The sequence below is a fragment of the Elephantulus edwardii genome, unplaced genomic scaffold (assembly GCF_000299155.1).
Source record: "Elephantulus edwardii isolate Elephantulus edwardi_28Jun2011 unplaced genomic scaffold, EleEdw1.0 scaffold00010, whole genome shotgun sequence".
Classification (NCBI taxonomy): domain Eukaryota; kingdom Metazoa; phylum Chordata; class Mammalia; order Macroscelidea; family Macroscelididae; genus Elephantulus; species Elephantulus edwardii.
In genome coordinates this window covers 9,104,762-9,126,731 of record NW_006399760.1, presented here as the reverse complement: position 1 = coordinate 9,126,731, position 21,970 = coordinate 9,104,762, and the positions used below count along the sequence as shown (strand labels likewise).

Genomic DNA, 21,970 nt, shown 5'->3' with positions numbered 1-21,970 from the left:
GAGAGAATAGTGCAACAATGAATGAGTGGAAGCCCAAAATCTCTGTAAATGTTTATGAAAATTAATAAAATATAATTACAGAAAAAAAAGAAAATATTATGGTGAGTTAAAAGCTATGATTTTTAAAAACCTAAAAGACTAAATCATATCTCAAAATATATATCTTGTATGTTTGCTCAAGATGAATTTAGATAACCGAAGGTGGAGATTTAGTGAAAGAGATAAAGAGCCTCAACAAGACTGATTAACACAAAGGTTGTAACAATGGGCTTAAGTATATCAGAGTATATGAGGATTGCAATAGATAGGCAGGGTTCTGTGGATTAGCAATACAGCAATATAACAGCTTACACATGAGACCACCAGAATTCCCTAAAAAAATACACATTCTAAATACACATATTTAAAAGAAGAAGAAAAGAAATGCTTTAAAGAAATTTCTTCCTAATGAACAACAAAACTCATTCATTTCTCAGCTTCTGTTAGGGGCTATTTGTATAATTAATAGAAACACGCTTAGAAATAAAGGAAATATAATAGTCCATAATAGTCTATGTGTTTCCTACTGCCAAAGGGGCCCTTTAGAGTAGTGAGAGAAGATATTTACCCTGAAACCCACAGCGTCCCTTTTCAGCAGGAAGTAGCTGAGAGAATACGCCATCCCCTTTTCCTTATGAATCAGGGTGAAGTCTCTCTCAGGGAGGAGTGATAGGGAATGGCAAAGGACACACCGACAAAGGAGATTAATCAGAACTGACTTTGACAAGCACTGTGGCAATTGGACAATTAAAACAGACATTCGGATGGCGGGGAAGAAGAACAAACTGGGGAGGAGGGTGGAGAGAATGGTGCGGCAATGAAGGAGTGAAAGCCCAGAATCCCTGTGAATGTTCATTGAAACTAATAAAATTTAATAATAATAAAAAAAAAATTAAAAAAAGAAATAAAGGAAATTAGGGGATATATAGTTACTGAAGTTTTAAAATATGAATACAAATGGACTTTTTAAAATATTACTTAAAATCTATATCAAAAACATCATTGTAAAAAGAGCAAGGGCCACATGGGAATGGCAGTATCTAACCTTTACTAGCTCCACAAAGGGGAAATGTCCCCATCAACAACACAACCCGATCCTCGTGATGTCAGACATTCCCCTCATGTTCCCACACCTCTTTTCCCACATCCAAACACCAATCTTGCTGCTTCACTAGATCCAAAGTCTATTGCAGTACCTCACAAATAACACAGAATGAAAATAGGGAACTCAAAAGGCTCTAATTCAGGTTATTTGAAGAATAAAATCAGTCTGAGCAACTGCTGGCTGGCATGTGCTCACAGGCACCTGCCTTCAGCCTCATGAATTTAGGGTTGTTGTTCTTTTGTACCATAGAGTCGGAACTCACTCACAGCTAATCCTCCATGAGGTTTTCAGAGACAGTTAATCACATGGGAGGAGACATCCCATCCTTCTCCCATGAAACAGCTGGTGGGCTTAAACCACATGCCTTTGGGATTGCAGTGTGGCTTCTTGCTAGGCCACCAGAGTTCCCTGGCTTTAGGGTTGCCCTGCCAGTTATAACTCTCTCTTACCCCTATTCCTCCAACCAACTTGGACAAGGACTCTTTGCTCTGTTTTCCCATTGACTAGAAGTTCCAAAGGTCCACTCTGTCTCATATCAGGTCTCTGGCTTTCCACTGCTGGATGCTATAGCTGCTGCACTCAAAGGCCATAGAAATAGCATAACAATCTCTGACCTCAAAAGATGAATTGAATTTTCTTTCTTCTTTGCTGGTGTTGTGGTTTTTGCCATGTGCCACTGAATAGCTTGCGAGTCATATCAAACTTATGTAAAAAAGTCCTATAACCTGCTCTATCCTGTGCAAGTCTTACTGTCTCCAACACACCTACCCCTCTCCCCTAGTCACCGAATCAATATAACTCATCAAGGGTCTTTCTCTTCTTCACTGTCCCTCCACCCTCCCAAGTATGTTGTTGTTCTCCAAAGACTGGTATCTCCTTGTAACATGTCCAAAGTACGTCAGGCAAAGCTTCTAAATCCTTGCCTCCAAGGTGCAGCCTGGTTTTGCCCTCTTCAGGAAAAAATATGTTTGTTCTCCTAACCATCCACGGTATCTTCAATACTCTTTCCAGCACTACAGCTCAAAGGCATCAATTCTATCATCCCTAGTCATTGTCCAGCTTTCTGATGCATAGCAAGTGATTGCAGAACCATGGCCTGAATAACGGTCACTTTAGTCTCAAGACTGTTATCGTTGTTCTTCAGTAATTTGGAGAGTCCGTGACAGCAGACTTGCCCAATGCAATTGGTCTTTTAATGTGTTGGCTGCTGGTAACAAGAGTGTTAATTGTTCAAGCCAAGAAAAGTGAAGCTGCCAACAATCTCAATCACTTCACCATCTATCACAAGGCTACTAATCAGCTCAGTGGTAGGAATCTTTGTTTTTCTTGATATTGAGCTACAATCCATATTGAAGACTACCATCCTTGACCTTCTCCAGCAAGTGGTTCAGGTCCTCCTCAGTATCAGCAAGCAGGGTTGTGTCATCTACATAACAGATTGTTGTTGAGTTTACATGCCACACTTCTCATAGAGCCTAGCCTCCCAGATAATTTGTTCTGCATATAGATTAAAAAGATAGGGAGATAGAACACTTCCTTGATGCACACCTTTCCCAATTTTGAACCATGTAGTGTTTCCTTGCTCTTTTCTGACAACTGCCTCCTGGTCCAAGTATAGGTTTTGAATAAGCACAATCAAGTGTTCTGGGATTCTCATTCATTCTTCTCAGAGCCAGCCACAGTTTGTTGTGATCCACACAGTCAAAATGCCTTTGTATAGTCAATGAAACACAAATGGACATTCCTCTGGTACTCTTGGCTTTCAGCTAACATTCATCTAACATTAGTTATACTATACTTAGTACCATGGCCTCTTCTAAACCCAAGCTGCACTTCTGACAGTTCTCTGTTGATGTTCTGTTCCAGTCCTTTTTGCATAATTTTTGGCAGAATCTTGTTTGCATATGATATTAATGATATTGTTTGATAATTTTCACACTCTGCCAGGTCACCTTTCTTTGGAATTGGAACAAATGAGATTCTCAAATTCTGTTGCTGGATGAGCTCCATTTAATTGTGAGACTAGGTAACCCCCTGTTAACATGCCCTCCCATCAGCATGGCAAGTCAGTCAATTGCTGTTACTGTTAAGTGCTATTGGGTCAAGTAGGACTCATAATGACCTTATGAACAACAGATCTGAATGCTGTGCCATCCTTACAATCTCTGGCACACTCAAGCCCATTGCAGCAGTTATGTGGTTATGGAATATATTTTAAAAATAAACCCTTTACACTAAAATTATCAATCTATAGTCTCTTGACCAACAATAAAATAATAAGTTATTATTTCTCTTACTATAATATTTGGTTATGCAAAACCTATACTTGGACCAGGAGGCAGTAGTAAGAACAAAGCTTGGAAATACTGCATGGTTCAAAATTGGGAAGAAAGTATGCCAGAGATGTGTCCTATCTCTGTACCTTTTCAACCTATTTGAAGAACAGATTATGCAGTAGGCTGGGCTCTATGAGGAGAAATGTGGTATCTGGATTGGAGGAACACTAATCAACAATCTCCATTATCCAGGTGACACAACCCTGCTTGTTGAAATTGAGGAGGATCTGAATATCTTGCTGGAGAAAGTCAAGGACTCCATCCTTCAATATGGATTGAAGCTCAATATCAAGAAAACAAAGATTCTCACCGCTGGGCCAATTGGCCGCATCATGATGAGTGGTGGAGACTGAGATTGTTAGCAGCTTTAGTTTGCTTGGCTCCACAATCAACTTTCTTGGTACCAGCAGCCAGGACATTAAAAGATCAATTGCACTGGGAAAGTCTGCTGTCAGAGACCTCCCCAAATTACTGACGAACAATGTCAGTCTGGAGACTGAGGTGAGCCTGATACAGGCCATGGTCTTTGAAATTATTTGCTATGCATCAAAGAGGTGGATCATGACTAGGGATAATAGAAGGCAAATTGATGTCTTTGAGCTGTGGTGCTGGTGAAGAGTATTGAATATACCATGGACTGCTAAGAGAACAAGCAGGTTCATCTTTGAGAGGGTGAAACCAAGCTGGCCGTTGAAGACAAGGATTTTGAAACTTCGTCTGATATACTTTGGACATTTTGCAAGGAGGGATCAGTCCTTGGAATGGGATGTCATGCTTGAGAGTGTGGAGGGATGGCACAAGACAGAAGGACCCTCAGTGAGATGGATTGATTTAATGACTAGAATAATGGGGGGAGGGTGTGACAGAGACAATGTGATTGGCACAGAACAGAGCAGAATTTAAGGATGTTGTACATTGGGTCGCTAAGAATCACAAGTAACTCAACAGCGTATAACAACAACAACAGCACTATATTTGGAGATGAGAAATAACAATTCAAAAAATAATAATCAAACTGAAGGCCACTTTCATTCTCTGACAATATTTCAAATGAAATATGACAGTGCATTTGTTATATAATGCTATGACTTTGGGACATTAATGTTGTTTACTGAGGTTTGGATTTACAAAACTGGCTTTGCTCATTTTAAGATAAAAATTCTTGTTTCTTATAGCATATTCTTTTCAAGAACAAATATCATGACATAAAGAATATTTTTAAAATTTTATTTTATATTAATTTCCTCACAAAATTCATACACCTTGTGTTTCACAGTATTCTTCATTCCTTTTGTGTTTGACATAATTATTTTCATGCAGTACGTCTTATAAAATCAATTAATATTTGACCTTGTCCAACACTACTCAATCTTTCTAGGTCCCTAGAAGATCCTTCTCATTTCCTTCACCTTTTGCTTCCACCCATCAAACTGTGAAACCCTGTGGTTTTGCCCCTACCCATCCTCACCTCTCTGTTCCCACCCTTGTCTGAATTGGTTTTTTTTTAAAGCCTTCAAATGTATTAGAAGTTTTTGCTATATTTCAAAGGCAGACAACATTCTCTAAAGTTATTTCTTTTAAAAAACATTTTTCCTATGTTCAGTCATTTTATATTTCCGAACTAGTCTCTGTACTTATAGTCTTTCTCACACCTTCATTAACCTTAGTAACAATAATGAGAAGTGACTGATTTAAAATATAAGTTATTTTTTATAATGCATATGTATTTACTAGGCAACAAGATACTTTAATATATTGCAATAGAGCTATAAACTTTTAACTGGTCACAGGAAATCTTTTTGCAGGGTTTATTGGCTTAATAAAGAATATCACCTTACTATTTTCGTAGTCTGTTAAAAGATTCTATTTCCTCTTTAAAGGGTCATAAATATTAAGTACAAAACAACAGTATTAGAATACTGTTTATGTTATGAAAATAAGGCTAGGGAAGAGAAAAATATTAACAGCTAAGGAAACATATATTCTTCTTGTTGTTAAGTGCCTCAAGGTGACTACCATTCATAGGGACCCTGTAAACAACCTCCTGGAACCTTCTCTGATCCTGCACCAGCACCATGATCTGCACCATGCTCATGCCCATTGCTGTAGGCATTGATTCAGTCTATTTCCTTGAGGGAACTCTAGTGGCCTAGTTCATAGGGAATTGCTCTGCTAACCAAAAGATCCACCCCTCTGATGGTTCAAATCTACCAGTTCTTCTTCAGGAGAAAGATGGCCATCTTCTCCCATGCAAATTAGAGTCTTGGAAATCCACCAGAGGATTTTTGTGAGTTTGAATTCAGCTATATGTGAGTTTGGATTCAACATATATTCTTAGGTCAGATTAATCCAGAAGATTATTTTGTGATTTGTTTCTGAATAAATAAAAATTAACTTTCAAAAAATTAAAACACTGATATTCAATTTCTAAATGTTCTGTTATCTGTATTTTTACAATAATGTGTACCTGTGAGTATAAAAATAGATGAAGAATGAGGATTGCCATATGGTATGTACTGGTTGCTAACAGAAAAGGTGGAAATTCAAACTCACCAACTTCTCTGCAGAAGTAAGAGGTGACAGTTCTTTCCTGAAGATTTACATGCTTGGAAATCCTAAGGGTCAATTCTACTCTGTCCCTTAGGGTCACTATGAGTTGAAATAGACTTGAGGGCAGTGGGTTTTATAAGTAGAAAATAGAAAAATTTAACAACATAAGTGAACACATTATTCAAGTTCAATACTCACTGCTGTGGAATCAAACTGACTAGTATTTGTATTTTAAAAGTACTTTGTTTATTTGGGATCTCTTTCTCTCCAAATAAACTTGACAATTTTCACTTCAATCACCTTGAAAAATTAACTTGATTTCTGTATAGGGATTGCATTGAACATGTAGATTGCTTTTGGTAAGATTGTCATTTTCACAATATTGAGTCTTCCTACCCATGAACAGGGCACATTTTTCCACTTATTTAGGTCTTTTATTGTCTCTCACAGACATTTTCTGTAGTTTTCTTTGTATAGGTCTTTTGTGTCTCTACTAAGGTTTACTCCCAAGTATCTCAATTTGTGGTTGGCTATTGTAAATGATATTGCTTTCCTTCTCTGAGCGTTCTTTGGTACTGTAGAGGAATTGCAATGATCACTTTTGAAAAACAAAAATGAAGTGGGAGGAATAGCATTCCCTGACCTCAAAACTTACTACACAGCAGTAGTAACCGAAACAGCATAGTACTGGTACAACAATAGGCACATAGATCAATGAAACATAACTGAGAACCCAGAAATGGACCCAGCTATCTATGGTCAACTGCTATTCGACAAATGTGGAAATAATAACCTCTTTAACAAATGGTGCTGACAAAACTGGGTTGCTTCCTGCAAAAAGCTGAAACAGGATCCATATCTAAAACCATATACAAAATTCAACTCAAAGTGAATTGGAGACCTGAGAGTAAAGCCCCAAACCAAAAAGTTCCTAAGAGACAAATCAGGACCAAGCTTAAAAGGCCTGTTGTTGTTGTTAAGTGCTGTCAAGTCATAGATGACTCTTAGCAACCCTATGAATGAAAGACCTGAACATTTGTATAACTTTCATCATTTTTCCAAGTTCATAGAGTTTCTGGAGCCAAGCTATTTTGGAAGTGGATGCCAATCCTGTTTCCAAGCTTGTTTTAATCACCTAGTCTAAGGTATAAAGAAATTGCCAAATACAGTCAGACATGTATAATCTGGAGAGGATAAAATTGATGAATGAGACCTTCTAAAGATTAAATATCTGTGCTTAGGGTGAAAAGAAAACCTATTGAATGGGAACAAATATTTAGCAATACCATTTCAGACAAGCATCTCATATCAAAAGTTTACAGGATCCTATACAACCTCCACAAGAAAAAGACTGATAACACAATTATACAATGGAAAAAAGATATGGGAAGTCTTTGCACAGAGGAGGATATTTGGATGACCAACAGACACATTAAGAAATATTCAAAATCAGTGGCAATAGAGTTGCCATGATGTTGTTAAAGTAGTTGCAAAAATAATTTACATAGTACATGATGAAGTCAAGGACAAAGCTTTTGAACTAGAGCTCAGCTGGGTTGGTGAATTACCTAAAGGAAGACATGCTATTGTACCAAAATATATAAGAGAAGAAGCAGAGAAATATGCTAAGGAATTTTTGAAGGAAGATGAATCAGATGATGAAAATACGTAACATTTATTTCACCATGTAGTCTATTTGTAATTTCTATTACACTCAGATGTATACTTAGCCCTGTGGATTATTACATAACTTCTGACCCAATTTCATTAAACTCTTTTTTCTCTTTAGAAAAAAAAGAGTTGCCAACCAAAACCACAATGAGATATGGTCTTACTCCAGCAACAATGGCAACATTTAAAGGACAGCAAGTAATAAATGTTGGAGAGAATGTGGCAAGATAGGAACTCTTATACGTTGTTGACTGGATTGTAAAATGGTACAACCACTCTGGAAGAAGTTTGGCATTTCCTCAAAAAGTGGAACATAGAAATTCCATATGACCCAGCTATTCCACTGCTTGGAATATACTCTGAGAAAATTAGAACTGAGATTCAAATGGAGACTTGTACACCAACGTTCATAGGGGTATTATCTCCCATGGCAAGAAGGAACATGGAAACAGCCCAAATGTCCAACCACAATTGAATGGATTGAGAAATTAGGATATATTCACATGATGGCATACTACGCAGCATGCAGAAGCAATGATTTTGTAAATCACTACCCAACTCAGGAGGGACTGGAGAGCATTATACTGTATGAACTAACTAAGTTCCATAAGGACAAATACTGTATAAGATCATTATTGTAGAACAAGTATGAGGATCTGGGGGGTGGGAGGAGCAAAGAGGTGAGGATAGGTGGGGCAGCTGGTTAATCATAGGGTCACACAATTTGATGTGTGGAGGGGAGGGGTGGGTAAAGGAAATGGGAAAGATCCAGTGTGAAAAACAATGTATATGAACTTTGTAAACAAACCAGTTTATAATAAAAAATTTAAATAAAAAAGGAAAGCAAACTGACTCCTAGCTGACCCTTCATGAGTTCTAAGGCCATAAATAACACTGGAGGAGATTGTTCATCTTTTTTTTTTTTTGCACAGCAGCTGGTAGAGTTGAACATCAGAGAAGTTCATTCTTTGGTTTAGCAGTGAAACTCCTTGCATGTTAGGAGTCCCTGAAGGTTTTATTATGTAACTGTTTAACACAATCTTACAGGCAGTCTAGAGCTGTTGAGGTAGTAATTTCTTCAATCAGAATACACAGACTTATAGATAATTCTGACACCCTTACTAGAGAATTGCATCTCTGTCTTGTAGATTCTACTTGCTTCGGCAGGATTTGCTTGATTTCAGGTTTTGCTGCACCTGGCTGACGAAGATTCTAGCCCTGATTCGCGATTGGTTGAGTTCAGCTCTATGCATTTAGGGCTATGCAGAACGCTCCCTAAACTAGATTCTTTAAGAAGAGCCCTGGGGATAAGGATGGTGAATATTCGTAGTCATCATTTTATCCTTTACACCTATCAAAAGTCTTGCCATACAGTAGAGGTTCAGTAATTGGTTCAATAAATGACATAATCTAGATTTTGATAATTTGCCAATAGCCATGATTATTTCTAGATATCAATTCCGTTACCCATTCTAATTCTATTGTTCCTCTGGTTCATGTTGATTTTATTTTCTGATGAACGACCTAAGTACAATTAGGGCTAACGCAACAAAGCATTTTCATGTTTGTCATGTTTGTCTCTCAGTAGGGACCTGAACTGCTAACCCAAAATCAGACTGTTCAGATCTACTTGCCGCTCAGTCAGTGGGAGAACCCTGTGCAGTTTACAGCCTCTGAAAACCTACTGGATGAATTAATTCTGATTTGGTAGATAACAACAACATATGTTAAAGTACTACCATTCCCATGTTAATGAGTTAAAGTACACAAAAGATTTTAAGCTTGTTGTTATTGTTTTTGATTGCCTTTGAGTCAAGCAGGACTCATAGTGACCCTATGAACAAAAGGTCTGAGACTCCTCTACAGCTATTGACATTTATCAAAGTTCATAGAGTTTTTGGAGGCCTGTTGTTTAGGAAGTAGATGCCACTCAAATATGAATGAACTTCGTAAAAATTAGACTCAGTGTTGGTGACAATACTAAAGATAGTCTTTATAATTGATCTGAAATGCTCTGTAAAGTGATCTCTTTGCATTAGTGGTAGTATTCAAGATTATTTTAGATGATTAAAATGGTAGATATGTTACTATGCTAAAAGGAAAGTATTTTTTGCACTAAATATTTCATGTGACATTTAAGCTGCTGAAATTAATGGATATTCTGGAAAAAGGGGAATGTGGTCATTTGGATATATTATATTCAGAGTTACTGTTGTTGTTGTTGTGTACCATCAAGTAGGAACCAGCCCACAGCTGACACTCTGGGGTGTTTTCAGAGGCCGATGATCATAGGAGAAGAGATTGCTTACCTAGTAACTGAAGTTACTAGGAAACTCTTAATTTTCATAATCCTTAAATTTCATATTTTCATCCAGTTCCCCTTGACATCAAGTAAATTATGACTTACGGCTTTTATGTGTGTGGAGGGTGGAATTATGTTCCACAGGATTTTTAACACCTGATTTTTCAGAAGTAGATGACCAGGTTTATTTATCAGGATGCCATTGAGTGCAGTCCGGTCTCCAATGTTTAAATTAGCTGTTGAATAGGTATAATCAACCCTATCTTTTAGTGTTGTTAAAACCTTGCCTTCAACTAGCCTGCAATTCATAGCGACCCTATGCACCATAGCTCTGCACCCGGCCCTATGCCAAGCCAGTAGCATTTCTCTGACACATCTACCCCCATTACCCCAGTTACTGTGTCAATCCATATCATCCAGAGATTTCCTCTCCTGCGCTGTCCCAACTGCTTTTACAAGCATGATATCCTTCTCCAAGGACTGGTCCCTTCTGGCAACAGGCCTAATGTCTGTCAGACAGAGCTATAAATTCCTTGCCTCCAAGGAGTTACACATCTTTATTCTCTCTAGGACAGACCTGTTTATTATCTTGACAGTCCATGACATGTTCAATTCTCTTATTTACCACCACAACTCAAAGTCACTGATTCTTCTTCTGTCATCCTTTCTCTTTGTTCAGCTTTCTGATGCATAACAAGTAAAGTGAGGCAAGAGAAGATTATGGCCTGGATCAGGTTCACCTTAGACTCTAAACTGACATCACTGCTCTTTAGCACTCTAGAGAGGTCCCTGACAGCAGATTTTCCCAATACTACTATTTTATTACTATTACCACAACTACTACTATTATTACTACTGCTACTATTCATTGCCTTTCTATCAGCCACTAGCCCACCAGAGATGAAATTATAGAATGGGGTTTGTTGTTATGAAATTTACTTAATTAAAATGAATAAAATACATGTGATTTTTATGAGTAGAATAAATGTTAGTTTTACAATCTACAAGGGACATAACAATATATATTTTATTCTTTGTACTTAATAACCTAGTTATGTGCATAGCGAAAAACCACTAATGATGCAGGAATTAAGCATGTGACCATTTAAAGGGCAGTGATTTGAACCCACCAGCCACTTATAAGAAAAATGTTGCTTGAAGACCCTAAGGGAGCAATTCAACTTTGTCATGATTTGAACAAGTAGAGGTTAAAATTACACTAACCTTTTAGGCTGATGAATTAAATTAAAAATCAGAATGGTTTTAATTGTAGTTCGTACTTTATAATTTAAGGTTCTTGTTGTTGTTGTTGTGTTATGTGTTATTGAGTTGAATATGACTCATAGTGACTCTATAAACAACAGAACTGAACCCTGTCCTGCCCTGTGCAATCTTCACAATCTGGGACACACTCAAGCCCATTTTTTGCTGTCACTATGTCACTGCACCTGATTGAGAGTCTTCCTGTCTTTCACCATCCCTCAACCTTTCCAAGCATGATGTCTGTCTCTAAGGAGTAAGTTCTCCTAGCAACATGTACAAAGTATGCTAGACAAAGCTTCATACACTTTGCCTTCAAGGAGTACTTGGCTGAACACTCGCCAAGACATTTGTTCTTTTGGCAGTCCATGGGATATGTAGCACTCTTCTACAACATCACAGCTCAAAGACATCAATTCTTCTGTCATCTATATTCATTCTCCAGCTCTCAGATGCATAGCAAGTGATTGAAAATGCCATGGCCTGGATTAGGTGCACATTAGTCCTCACACTGATGCCACTACTCCTCAATAATTTGGAGAATTCCCTGATTAGAGTTTCCTAGTAGTGTAATTTTGTTGATCTTCTGAATGCTGGTACCAAATGTATTGATTGAAGATTCAAGTAAGACGAAGTCATTGATAGTTTAAATCTTCTCCATCTATCACGTCTATCTATAGGTCTAGTGGTGAGGATCTTTGTTTTCTTGATGTCGAGATGCAATCCATTTTGAATGCCACAGTGTTCAACCTTCTTCAGAAAGTACTAAAAGTCCTCTTCACTTTAAGCTAGCAAGATTGTGTAATCTGCATAATGAAGTCTTTCTCCACCCTCCTGTCACATTCTTCCTCAAAGTCCTGCTTCTCGAATAATGTGTTCAGAGTATAGGTTAAACAGTTATGGAGAAAGGATACACCCCTGATGCACGTCTTTCTAAGCCATGGGGGTTTTCCATACTCTGTTCTCACAATAGCCTTTTGGTCTAGGTACAGGTTTCACATGAGCACAATTAAGTGTTCCCATTCTTGTACGTTAGCCATAATTTGTTATAATCCACATAGTCAAAAGTCTTTTCAGAGCCAATCAAGCACAAACAGATATTCTTCTAGTATTCTATGCTTTCAGCCAGAATCCTCCTGCCATAAACAAGGATATTTCTGGTACCACAAATCTAGCTTGAACTCCTGACAGTTCTCAGCCTATGTACTTTTCTAGTCAGTTTTGAATGATTTTTCAACAGTATTTTGCGTGTTTACTGTATTACTGATACTATTTGATAATTTCCACATTCTATTTCTTGATAATGTAAACAAACATGAATCTCTTCCAATCAGTCAGACAAGTACCTGTCCTCCAAATTTTCTGGCATAGACTGGTGAGCAGGTCTAGGGATGCATCGGTCATTTCAAACATGTCAGTTGGTGTCATTGATATCTAGGGCCTTATAATTTTTTACCAATGCCTTCCTTCATTACCATTGACTCTTGATCATATGGTACTTCCTGAAATATCTCAGTGTCAGCCAATTCTTACTGGTAAAGTAATCTTGTATATTCTTTCTACCTTCTTTTGATGTTTCCAAAATCACTCAGATTTTGCCCATAGCATCCCTACATATTGCAACTCCAGGCTTCTTGATGTCATAGTACAATTTTCAAAATCTTTTCTGACATCAATTTTTTTGTTGCTTCTTTCTCCTCTGTCTTTTTAGTGACCTCTCTAGAGCAAACTCTCTTCATGGGTGATATCTGTGTTGTCTTCCAACAACTCAACAAGTCTTCAATCATTGGTGTTCAATGTTTCAACCCTATTCTTAAGATGACTTATAAATTTAGGTTGGTTGAAGCTACGTCTGACATTCTTGGATTATGTTGGAAGTAGGGACCAGTCCTGGAGAAAGACATCATGTTTGGGAGAGTGAAGGGACAGTACAGGAAAGGAAGACCTTCAATAAGTTGGATCAATTCAGTGATTGGGGTAGTGAGAGTGGGTGTGACGGAGACTGCGAGATTGGCACAGGATAGAGCAGGGTTTAGGGCTCTTGTAAATAGGGTCGCTATGAGTCATAAGCAGCTCGATGACACATAACAACAACAGGTTCAAGATCATATTTTGGTTCTTGTGGACTTGTTCCAATTTTCTTCAGCTTCAAGTTGAACATGAACATGAGTAATGGGGTGGTCTGTTCCACAGATAGCACCTGGCCTGGTTTTGACTGCTGATATTGGGCTTCTCTAATGATCTCTTCCACAGACATAGTCAGTCTGATTTCTATGCTTCCCAATTGGTGATGTCTATGCGTAACATTGTCATTTTTTTTTAAGAAAAGCTATTTGTGATGAACAAATTATTGAAACACTCTGACTTAGAGCCGCCTAAACAGTGGGACTTATCTGTTAGTTTGTTGTTTTGGGAAATTTATCTGCATATAGCTAATTACCTTGGAGCATGGATATCTGTATTCTTGCTTGTTTATCTTTGTTCTAATTAATACAGCACTTGTCTGTCAGTTTGTTGTACTGGTGGGTAGCTGTGATGCTAAAAGCTGTGCCACTGGTGTGTCAATAGCCAGGAGGGTCACCAATGGTATACAGATTTGAATGGAGCTCCCAAATTAAGACAGAGTAGGAAGAAAGATTGACCATCCACTTCAGCAATAACAGGCCTCTGTAAAATCCTATTACTAACAGAGGAACATGGATAGATAGAGAATTAAAGGTAGCCCAGACAGGAAGTCAATGAAAATAAGGGAAACCATTTCAAACATGCTTTAATAGTTGGAACATGGAAAATGTATGAAGTATAAATATTGGAAAATTAGAAATTGTGAAAAATGAAATGGAATACATAAACATCAACATTCTAGGCATTAGTGAAATGAGATGGAGTGGCTTTGGTGCCTTTGAATTAGACAATCGCATGGTATATTATGCTAGGAATGAAAAGCAGAGTAAGAATGGTACACTGATAGAGAATTTCAAGTTTTATTCTGAAGTACAATGTTGTGAGTAATAGGATGTTATCGATACACATGCAAGGAAGGCCTGTTAATATGACTATTATTCATATATATGCACCAATAGCTAAAGCCAAAGAGAAGGAAATTGAAGATATTTATCCATTTTTGCAATCTGAAACTGACCCAACAAACAATCAAGATGAATTAATGGTATTTGGTGACTGGAACTTAAAAGTTGGATACAATGAAGAAAGAAGGATATTTGCAAAGTCCACACTTGGTGACAGAAACAAGGTCAGAGACAGAACCTATGATTACTGAGATGATATATTTACAGTCCATTTGGAAAAGATCTGTTGCCTTTTGCACTTACCTACAATATCAGTCATAAGGCCTACGATACTCTCATCACCTATAATCCAAGGACGTTTTCCTACATCATGACCATAGCCTCCCCTGGAATTGAAAACAGAACAAAAACATAGCTTTCTTTATGTCAATTATTTAAAAATACACATTAGCAATGTTCACATTCTTAAGTTCATCTTTGGAAAGTTTTAGTAATTACATAAAACTATACTATTTTTAAAACCATAAAGTAATGCTTGGGGAAATTTTCTTAAATTGTATATTATCCCCCCCTCCAAGGTTGAGAAGGGCTTATCAGATACTATTTCCTTACTTCTTTATGTTATAGAAACTAATATATCGGGTTTTTTCTCCTTTGTTTCGAAATGTTCAAAACTATTTGAACAGTATACTTAGAGTCCTTGAAATGGGACATCATGCTTGGGAGTGTAGAGGGACAGAGCAAGAGAGGAAGACCCTCAGCGAGACGGACTGATTGATTCAGTAACTGAGGTAATGGGGGTAGGTTTGTCAGAGACAATAAGATTGGCACAAGATAGAGCAAGGTATAGAGCTGTTGTTCATAGGGTAACTATGAGTTACAAGCAACTTGACAGCACATAACAACTTGGAGTCATGTTACATACAGCAGTGAAAGTATTAAGTAATAGGGAAATATTTTTAAATCAAAAGTCAAAATTGCAATTTAAATTATAGTTATAATTTATTCATATGGAAGTAGATAAAAATATGACTATAATCATGATGCAATTTTAGGTAGATAATGGGACTTGAAACTTGTTCATGTAAATCCTTCTCCTTGGCCAATTTTGTTAACATTTTATATATCAAATCTTGAGACAGGAAATTAGGGGTTCTCTTTCCCAGTAACCCACTATAGAAGAGTCCCATGGACTGCGAAACAAATAAATGATTCTGTCTTAGGAAAAATATAAACCAGAGTGCACCTTGTAGACTGGAATGATGAGGTTTCATCTTGCATACTTTGAGCACATTATCAAGATGGGCCAGTCTTTAGAGGAAGACACCAGGCTGAGAAGGGTGGAGGAACAGAGAAAGAGAGGAAGAGGTAGACTCTCTGAATTGACAGTGATTGTAATTGACAGTGATTTTAATGAAATTGAGCATGCCTGGTGTTGGCAAGATGTCACTGACTGGGCAAAGTTTCATATTGAGCTTAACAAGGTCACTTTAAGTCATGACAACCTTATGGCATCTAACAACAACATGGTAAAAAAAGAAGAAAAATCTTACAAACTGCAGGCTTCAGTTATCAATTAATCTTGTCAGTCTCTGTTTCTGTTTTAGGCTTGCTCTCTACACAGGCATCTAAAATGCAGACTTCAGTTATCAATTAACTAATGTTTTTGCTTACAATGTTTCTCTGTTACTCATAGGACTTTTGAAGGGCTGTTATTTCAGAAGGATATGGCCAATCCTGCTTCTTAGTGTGCAGGAGAAACCTATACCCAGACCACGAAGTTGTTATCCTAACAGAATAGGAGAATAATTTAAAACCCAGAAAGTTACATACAGGGTAATATCCTTTCATCAGACCTATTCAATCTGTATCCTGAGGAAATCATTTGAGAAACTGTATTATAAAAAGGAAAATGTGACATCAGGATTGAAAGATTCATCAACAAGCTGCAGATGATACAACCTTGTCTGTTGAAAGTGAAGAGGACTTGAAATACTTACTATAGAAGATAAAAAAACAAAACAAAACTACTATCTTCAATACTAATTACATCTCAACCTCAAGAAAACATTCTCACCATCAGACAACATCATGATCGATGGAACAATGACTTATCAATGATTTCATTTTACTTAGATTCACAATTAACATAAATAATAACAGTCAAGAACAGTCAAGAAATCAAAAGACATATTACATTGGGAAAATCTGTTGTCAAGGACCTCTCTGAAGTTCTAAAGAACAAGGATGTGTATTTGAAGATTAAGGTGTGACTAATTTTTTAATTAATTCTTATGAATACGAAAGTTGAGTATGTAGAAGAATGACAGAAGAATTCATGCCTTTGAGTTGTAGTGCTAGAGGAGGATACTGAATATCCTAGAAGCAGTCAAAAGAACAAACAAGTCTGTCCTGCACAAATATCAACCAGGGTGTTCCTTAGACACATGGGTGGTAAAAGTTTCTCTCACATTTTCAACATACTTTGTACATATTGTCAGAGGGGTCAGTCATTGGAAAAAGGCATCATGCTGGGAAGGCAAGAGGATCAGAGAAGGAAAGGAAATCCTCAAAAGGATAGATTGACACAGTTTCTGTCATAATGCTGTTAAATGCCATCAGCAGTCACAATGGGCCCAGGTATATCAGAGATCATGAGGATGATGTACGATAGGGCAAGTTTCAGTTCTGTTGTTCATCGTGTTAGGGACAAAAAAAAAAAATTCCGGTGAAATGACACAAGGGCAAGTATAAAGAATTTTTGACAGATACCGAGCTTCTGATCTTATGAAAGTGCTCTGCAGTTCCAAAGGCAAGCACTTCTAATCTATCAGCTGCTCTACGGGAGGATGAGCAATCTTCTCTCATGTCATTTATTGCCTCTGAAAACTTGCTGAAGGGTCAGTTATGAGTTGGTCATTACTCAATGGCACATAACAAAACCAACAACAAGATAAAGAAAGGATAAACTCATTCTAAGGGCTTATAAAAGCAAATTACAATTCTGGGCTATGCATCAGAAAGCTGGACAATGACTTTGGGATGACAGAAGAATTGATATCTTTGAGCTGTGGTGCTGGAAAAGAGTATTAAATATACCATGGGCAGCTAAGAGAACAAACAGGTTCATCCTGCAGAGGATGAAGCCAGGTTGCTCCTTGGAGGCAAGGACTCTGAAGCTCCGTCTGACATACTTTGGGCATGATGCAAGGAGGGACCAGTCCTTGGAGAGGGATGTCATGCTTGGGAGGGTGGAAGAACAACGCAAAGAGGAAGACCCTCAATGAGATGGACTAATGGGTGTAAGTGTGTCAGAGACTGATAAAGTTGGCTCAGGATAGAGTAGGGGTTCAGACCTGTTGAACACAGGGCTGCTATAAGTCACAAAACATAGTAAAAACATCTCCCTAAAGCACAATGGCCTTTCCACACTTTGCTTTTCACTGAAAGTGACCCACTCCTCTCTCAGGAGTGTATTTTTTTGCTCATAAACTGCCTTTACTTTCACATTCATCTTTGTCTCTTCACCTTTCTCCTTGGCAAGTCTGATACCCTGTTGAGTCTGTGAGCTGTAACAAGGGCTTGGCCCACTTCAGATCTACTTCAACAAGTTGAGCAATTACTCTGAAGAGCATCCATGCTTTCTGTACACTAAAACCAAGTCTGTTAGGGATAATAAAATTGCTGTACACTATGCTACTTTGTAGTTCAAATATCATCCCCTCTTTTCTCTCTCATCTGATTTCTTTTTTTAGCCAGGTGAAGATGGAAGAAATTAGGGCATCAAGGCAACAATAAGAGTCCTTTGAGTCATACATAGTCCACAGGATGAGAACTAACAGCAGCAAGAACTCTCTCCTTGCTAGGTACCATTTCCCCCCCTTCTCAGGCACCAACAAGACTGACATCTGGTGTTTAGGAAAACCACCCCATAACAGAGTTCCCAGGTGAGAAACCTCATCTGGAAATTGCCATCTTGAAAACTGAATATATGTTTCTGAGAAGAGATGGTCATCTTTAACAAACACATGCATGCTTCTTAAAGTTCCTGAGTTTAGCCATCTTGAAAGATGTTTCTGACACTTCCTAAGTTTAGTCATCTTGAAAGAAGAACTGAGCTCATGTTTAAGTACTTTAACTGCTCCCATCTAAAACAGCCTTACATGGTCAGTAAGATGATTTCCTCCTTCTGCTACAAATAAAAAGTATGATCTTTCCAGTTTGATAGGTTAACTCTTAAAACCTGCACTGAGATCCTTCAAAAATGCACTCCCTCCTCTATCCCAGAAGAGACAAATAGCATTGCTCTGTGTCTCCCAGGTCTTCCCACCCTAATAAAACACTGCCTTGCATGTTAACTTTGTTTCCTTGCTTCATTATTCTTATTTAGTGATGGAATAACTGATAGAAACAGAGAGATAATCCAGTTTAATTTTGTCCTTCTGGCAAGTACTAAAGCAAATATGGGTAAAAACACAAGATAGACAAAATACGGCTTCAACTCTCAAGAAAATAAAGAAGGTAATGTAATTTGGAGGAAAAAAATCATGTAAGACATGATTAAAGCAAATTATCGTAATGCAAAGTCTGTAAGCACTATTAGATATTTGTATCTATTGCATAGCTCTGCTTTAGAACTTTATTATTAAAATCCAAAGACTTTGTAAACCTGGAAGTAAAGAATGACGATGTGTTTTGTATGTCATGCTGGATTTGAATTCATGCCCTGGAATTCAGTAAGCTCAGAATAGTGAAGTAGTCAACCAGCTCTGAAACATGGACATGTGAGTATGTATGAGAGGCGAGGAAACAGTCTGTTTTTCAACTATTGCTGTTTTTCATGGTGTAAATATTCCTGTTGTAGTCACCCTTTTTTTTTTTTTAATTTGTGTGTACCGTCAAATCGGATCTGACTGGTACAGGAGGAGATTGTCCCTCTTTCTCCAACAGAGCAGCTGGTGGATTTGAACCGCATGCCTCTGGGATTGTAATGCAGCTTCTTGCCACTAGGCCACCAGAGCTCCCACTGCAGTCACCTTTAAACTACCAATCAAAATCCTGAATATTTAGCACTTGTCTGTTGTCACCTGTTAGATCATTGCTCGTGTCAACATTAATTGTGAAACTTCTTTTATGAGGAGCTAATTTTCCACTTCTGTAGAAGTAAATGGTGACATGTATTTTATAGAGTCACTGTGAGATATCAATGAAATGACACATGTAACAGAAACCGATACATAGTAGAAGTTCCAGAACTACGCTTATTTTCTCATTCTCTGAGTTTTCTTTGTAATCTAAATCTAGTGTGAAAACTCCCTCTATCCACATGTGCTCTCTATCCCTCTCCCTCAACAAGAAGAGAAGAGCAGTTGTTAGTTATTATTATTCATATTATTATTATTATTATTATTAGACAGCCTGAAGCTTTCCTCTTTCTTGGCTTCCAATATAAACGCTAAAGACAAAAATCATTATCATTAAATGGTAGTTAAAGGCAGATACTTAGATTCCTCCTCCATTTTTTTAAATTTTAATCACATCGAGCTCCATGGCCTTTGCTGATAGCACAATACATCTTAGGTAGTAAAATTCTATGTTCTGCCTCAGAGAATTTATATCTCAGAATATTATGCCACCTACTCCTCACTCTAGTAGACAAAGCGGTAATAATCTTTAAGGATAAATTTCTTCCTACAGTGCTTTGGGTATCTCCTTCCTTTCAAAGTATCATAGAGCCAGTGCCTCATTTTGCCAACTTACTAGCCTGGGGCAGTCACGTATAGAAATGTATTTAGGAAATGTAACCCATAGTAAAGTGGCCTGCCATTAGAAACAGTAGCTATAGATTAAAGTGTGGTTAGAAACATACATTTTAGAGTTAAGGAAAAGATTATATAGCTCTCATTCAAAACAGTATTTTGGTTGGTTTTTTTTTTTTCTTACTAGATATTAGATAGGAAAAGAGAACTTGAGAGGCAGTTAACTCATCACCATGTGCAAAACACACACACACACACACACACAGACAACTCACTTTGATTTCAGGTTTTGTCTAACCTGTGAAGCTAAAATATTAACTAATTTTTTCCTGAACAAATCCTGACAAAGTTTCCAAAATGAATTTTTCCTTTCCTGTTCAAAGCCAGACTTGTTTACTCTGAATTTCAAAGGATATCAAAATTGCTTGGCTGCAAGGATTAGAAGGATAGCAACCACCTGTGACTTGATATTAATTGCTTCCAGAAGTCCTGCAGAGTTCAATCAATCTTGTTAAGGTTCTCTCTTCTTCCTTGCTGCCTTTAGGTCTGGGCTCATTCATTGCTGACCCTCCCCATTGGGTTCTCCAGGCTGTCATTGCAATGGTTTGAATGAATTGCCCATATTTCCCCAAGAAACCATTGACTAAACCTTTGGGCTGTGCAACTCCTTACAGATTATGCCACTGGCTAATCTTCTTTTCCCTCCTCTTATCTTTATAAATTTCACTGTAATTACATTATTTAAAGCCATTTGCCTTTTCAAGGGGCAGAGGACGAGCAGAACAGTTACTTATCCACATATATAACAAATGTTAAAGTTGGGACACTTCCATGACTTAAATGTCGCCTCTGATCTAAATGAAGTCCCAGTTTGAATCAAACTTCATCTTTGCTTGAAATCTCTGCTTCTGGTGTTTTGTAGCGACTGGTAAGCTTTCAGAAATTTGTAACTGCTTGTCACAACCTTGCTTGCTGAAAGTGAGGAGGACTTGAAGCACTTGCTGCAGAAGGTTAAACACTTGTAGCCTTCAATATGGACTGCACCTCAATACCAAGAAAAAAATCCTCACCATTGGAATAATAAGCAAAGACCATGACAGATGGAGGAAAAACTGAGACTATCAACAACTTCATCTTGCTTGGATCCACAAGCAATATACTTGGTACCAGCAATCAGGGGATCACAAGACATACTGCACTGATAAAGTCTGTAGTCGAGGACATTTCCAAACTATTGCGAAGTAATAATTTGAGGACTAAAGAGTGCCTGATTCAGGATATGGTCTTTTTAGTAACTTACTATAAACCTGAGACCTGGAAAATAAATAAGGATGACCAAAGAATTGATACCTTTGAGCTGTGGTGCTGGAGATGAATCTCGAATATTGTATGGATTATGAAAAGAACGAACAGATAGTTTTGGAGAAGATACAACCAGAGTGCTTCTTGGATGATGAAGCTTCTTCTCACATACATTGGCATGTTGCTAAGAGCAGTTATTCCTTGGAGAGGGATGCCAGGCTTGGAAAGGTGGACTGATGGTGGAAGAGAGGAAGGCCCTCCAGTAGGCGACTTGACACAGTGATTGCAGCAATGGGCTTGAGTGTGTCAGAGACTATGAAGATTCAGATCAGTTTTTCACAGGGGTGCAATGAATTACTCTTGACTGGACAACACCTAATAACAACCCGAAAGAAGCAAGGGTTGAGATTTTGGCTTGTGTGAGAAATTATTTGTTAAAGAGATGTTTGTCAAGAGTGTTAGTGTAGCCTAATCTCGATCAACAGATTCCAGGAAATTAGAAAATAGAAATGAAAATGGTAAGAAGAACTGTAGTAACTTTTTGTCATGTGTTTTTTTTCTCCCATGAGCACACCTAGTGTGCTCAATGCAAACTGGCCTCTTGAAGTCCAGGATGT

The 21,970-nt window shown here is 37.7% G+C and overlaps 1 protein-coding gene across 1 annotated transcript in view; it reads right to left on the bottom strand.

Moving 5' to 3' along the window:
• Positions 1-21,970, bottom strand: part of KYNU (kynureninase) — a 204,108-nt gene that overhangs the window by 152,959 nt on the left and 29,179 nt on the right. The window contains exon 3 of the mRNA XM_006880748.1: positions 14,596-14,678. Coding sequence (XP_006880810.1) covers positions 14,596-14,678 — 83 coding nt within the window. The remainder of the gene's footprint in view (positions 1-14,595; positions 14,679-21,970) is intronic.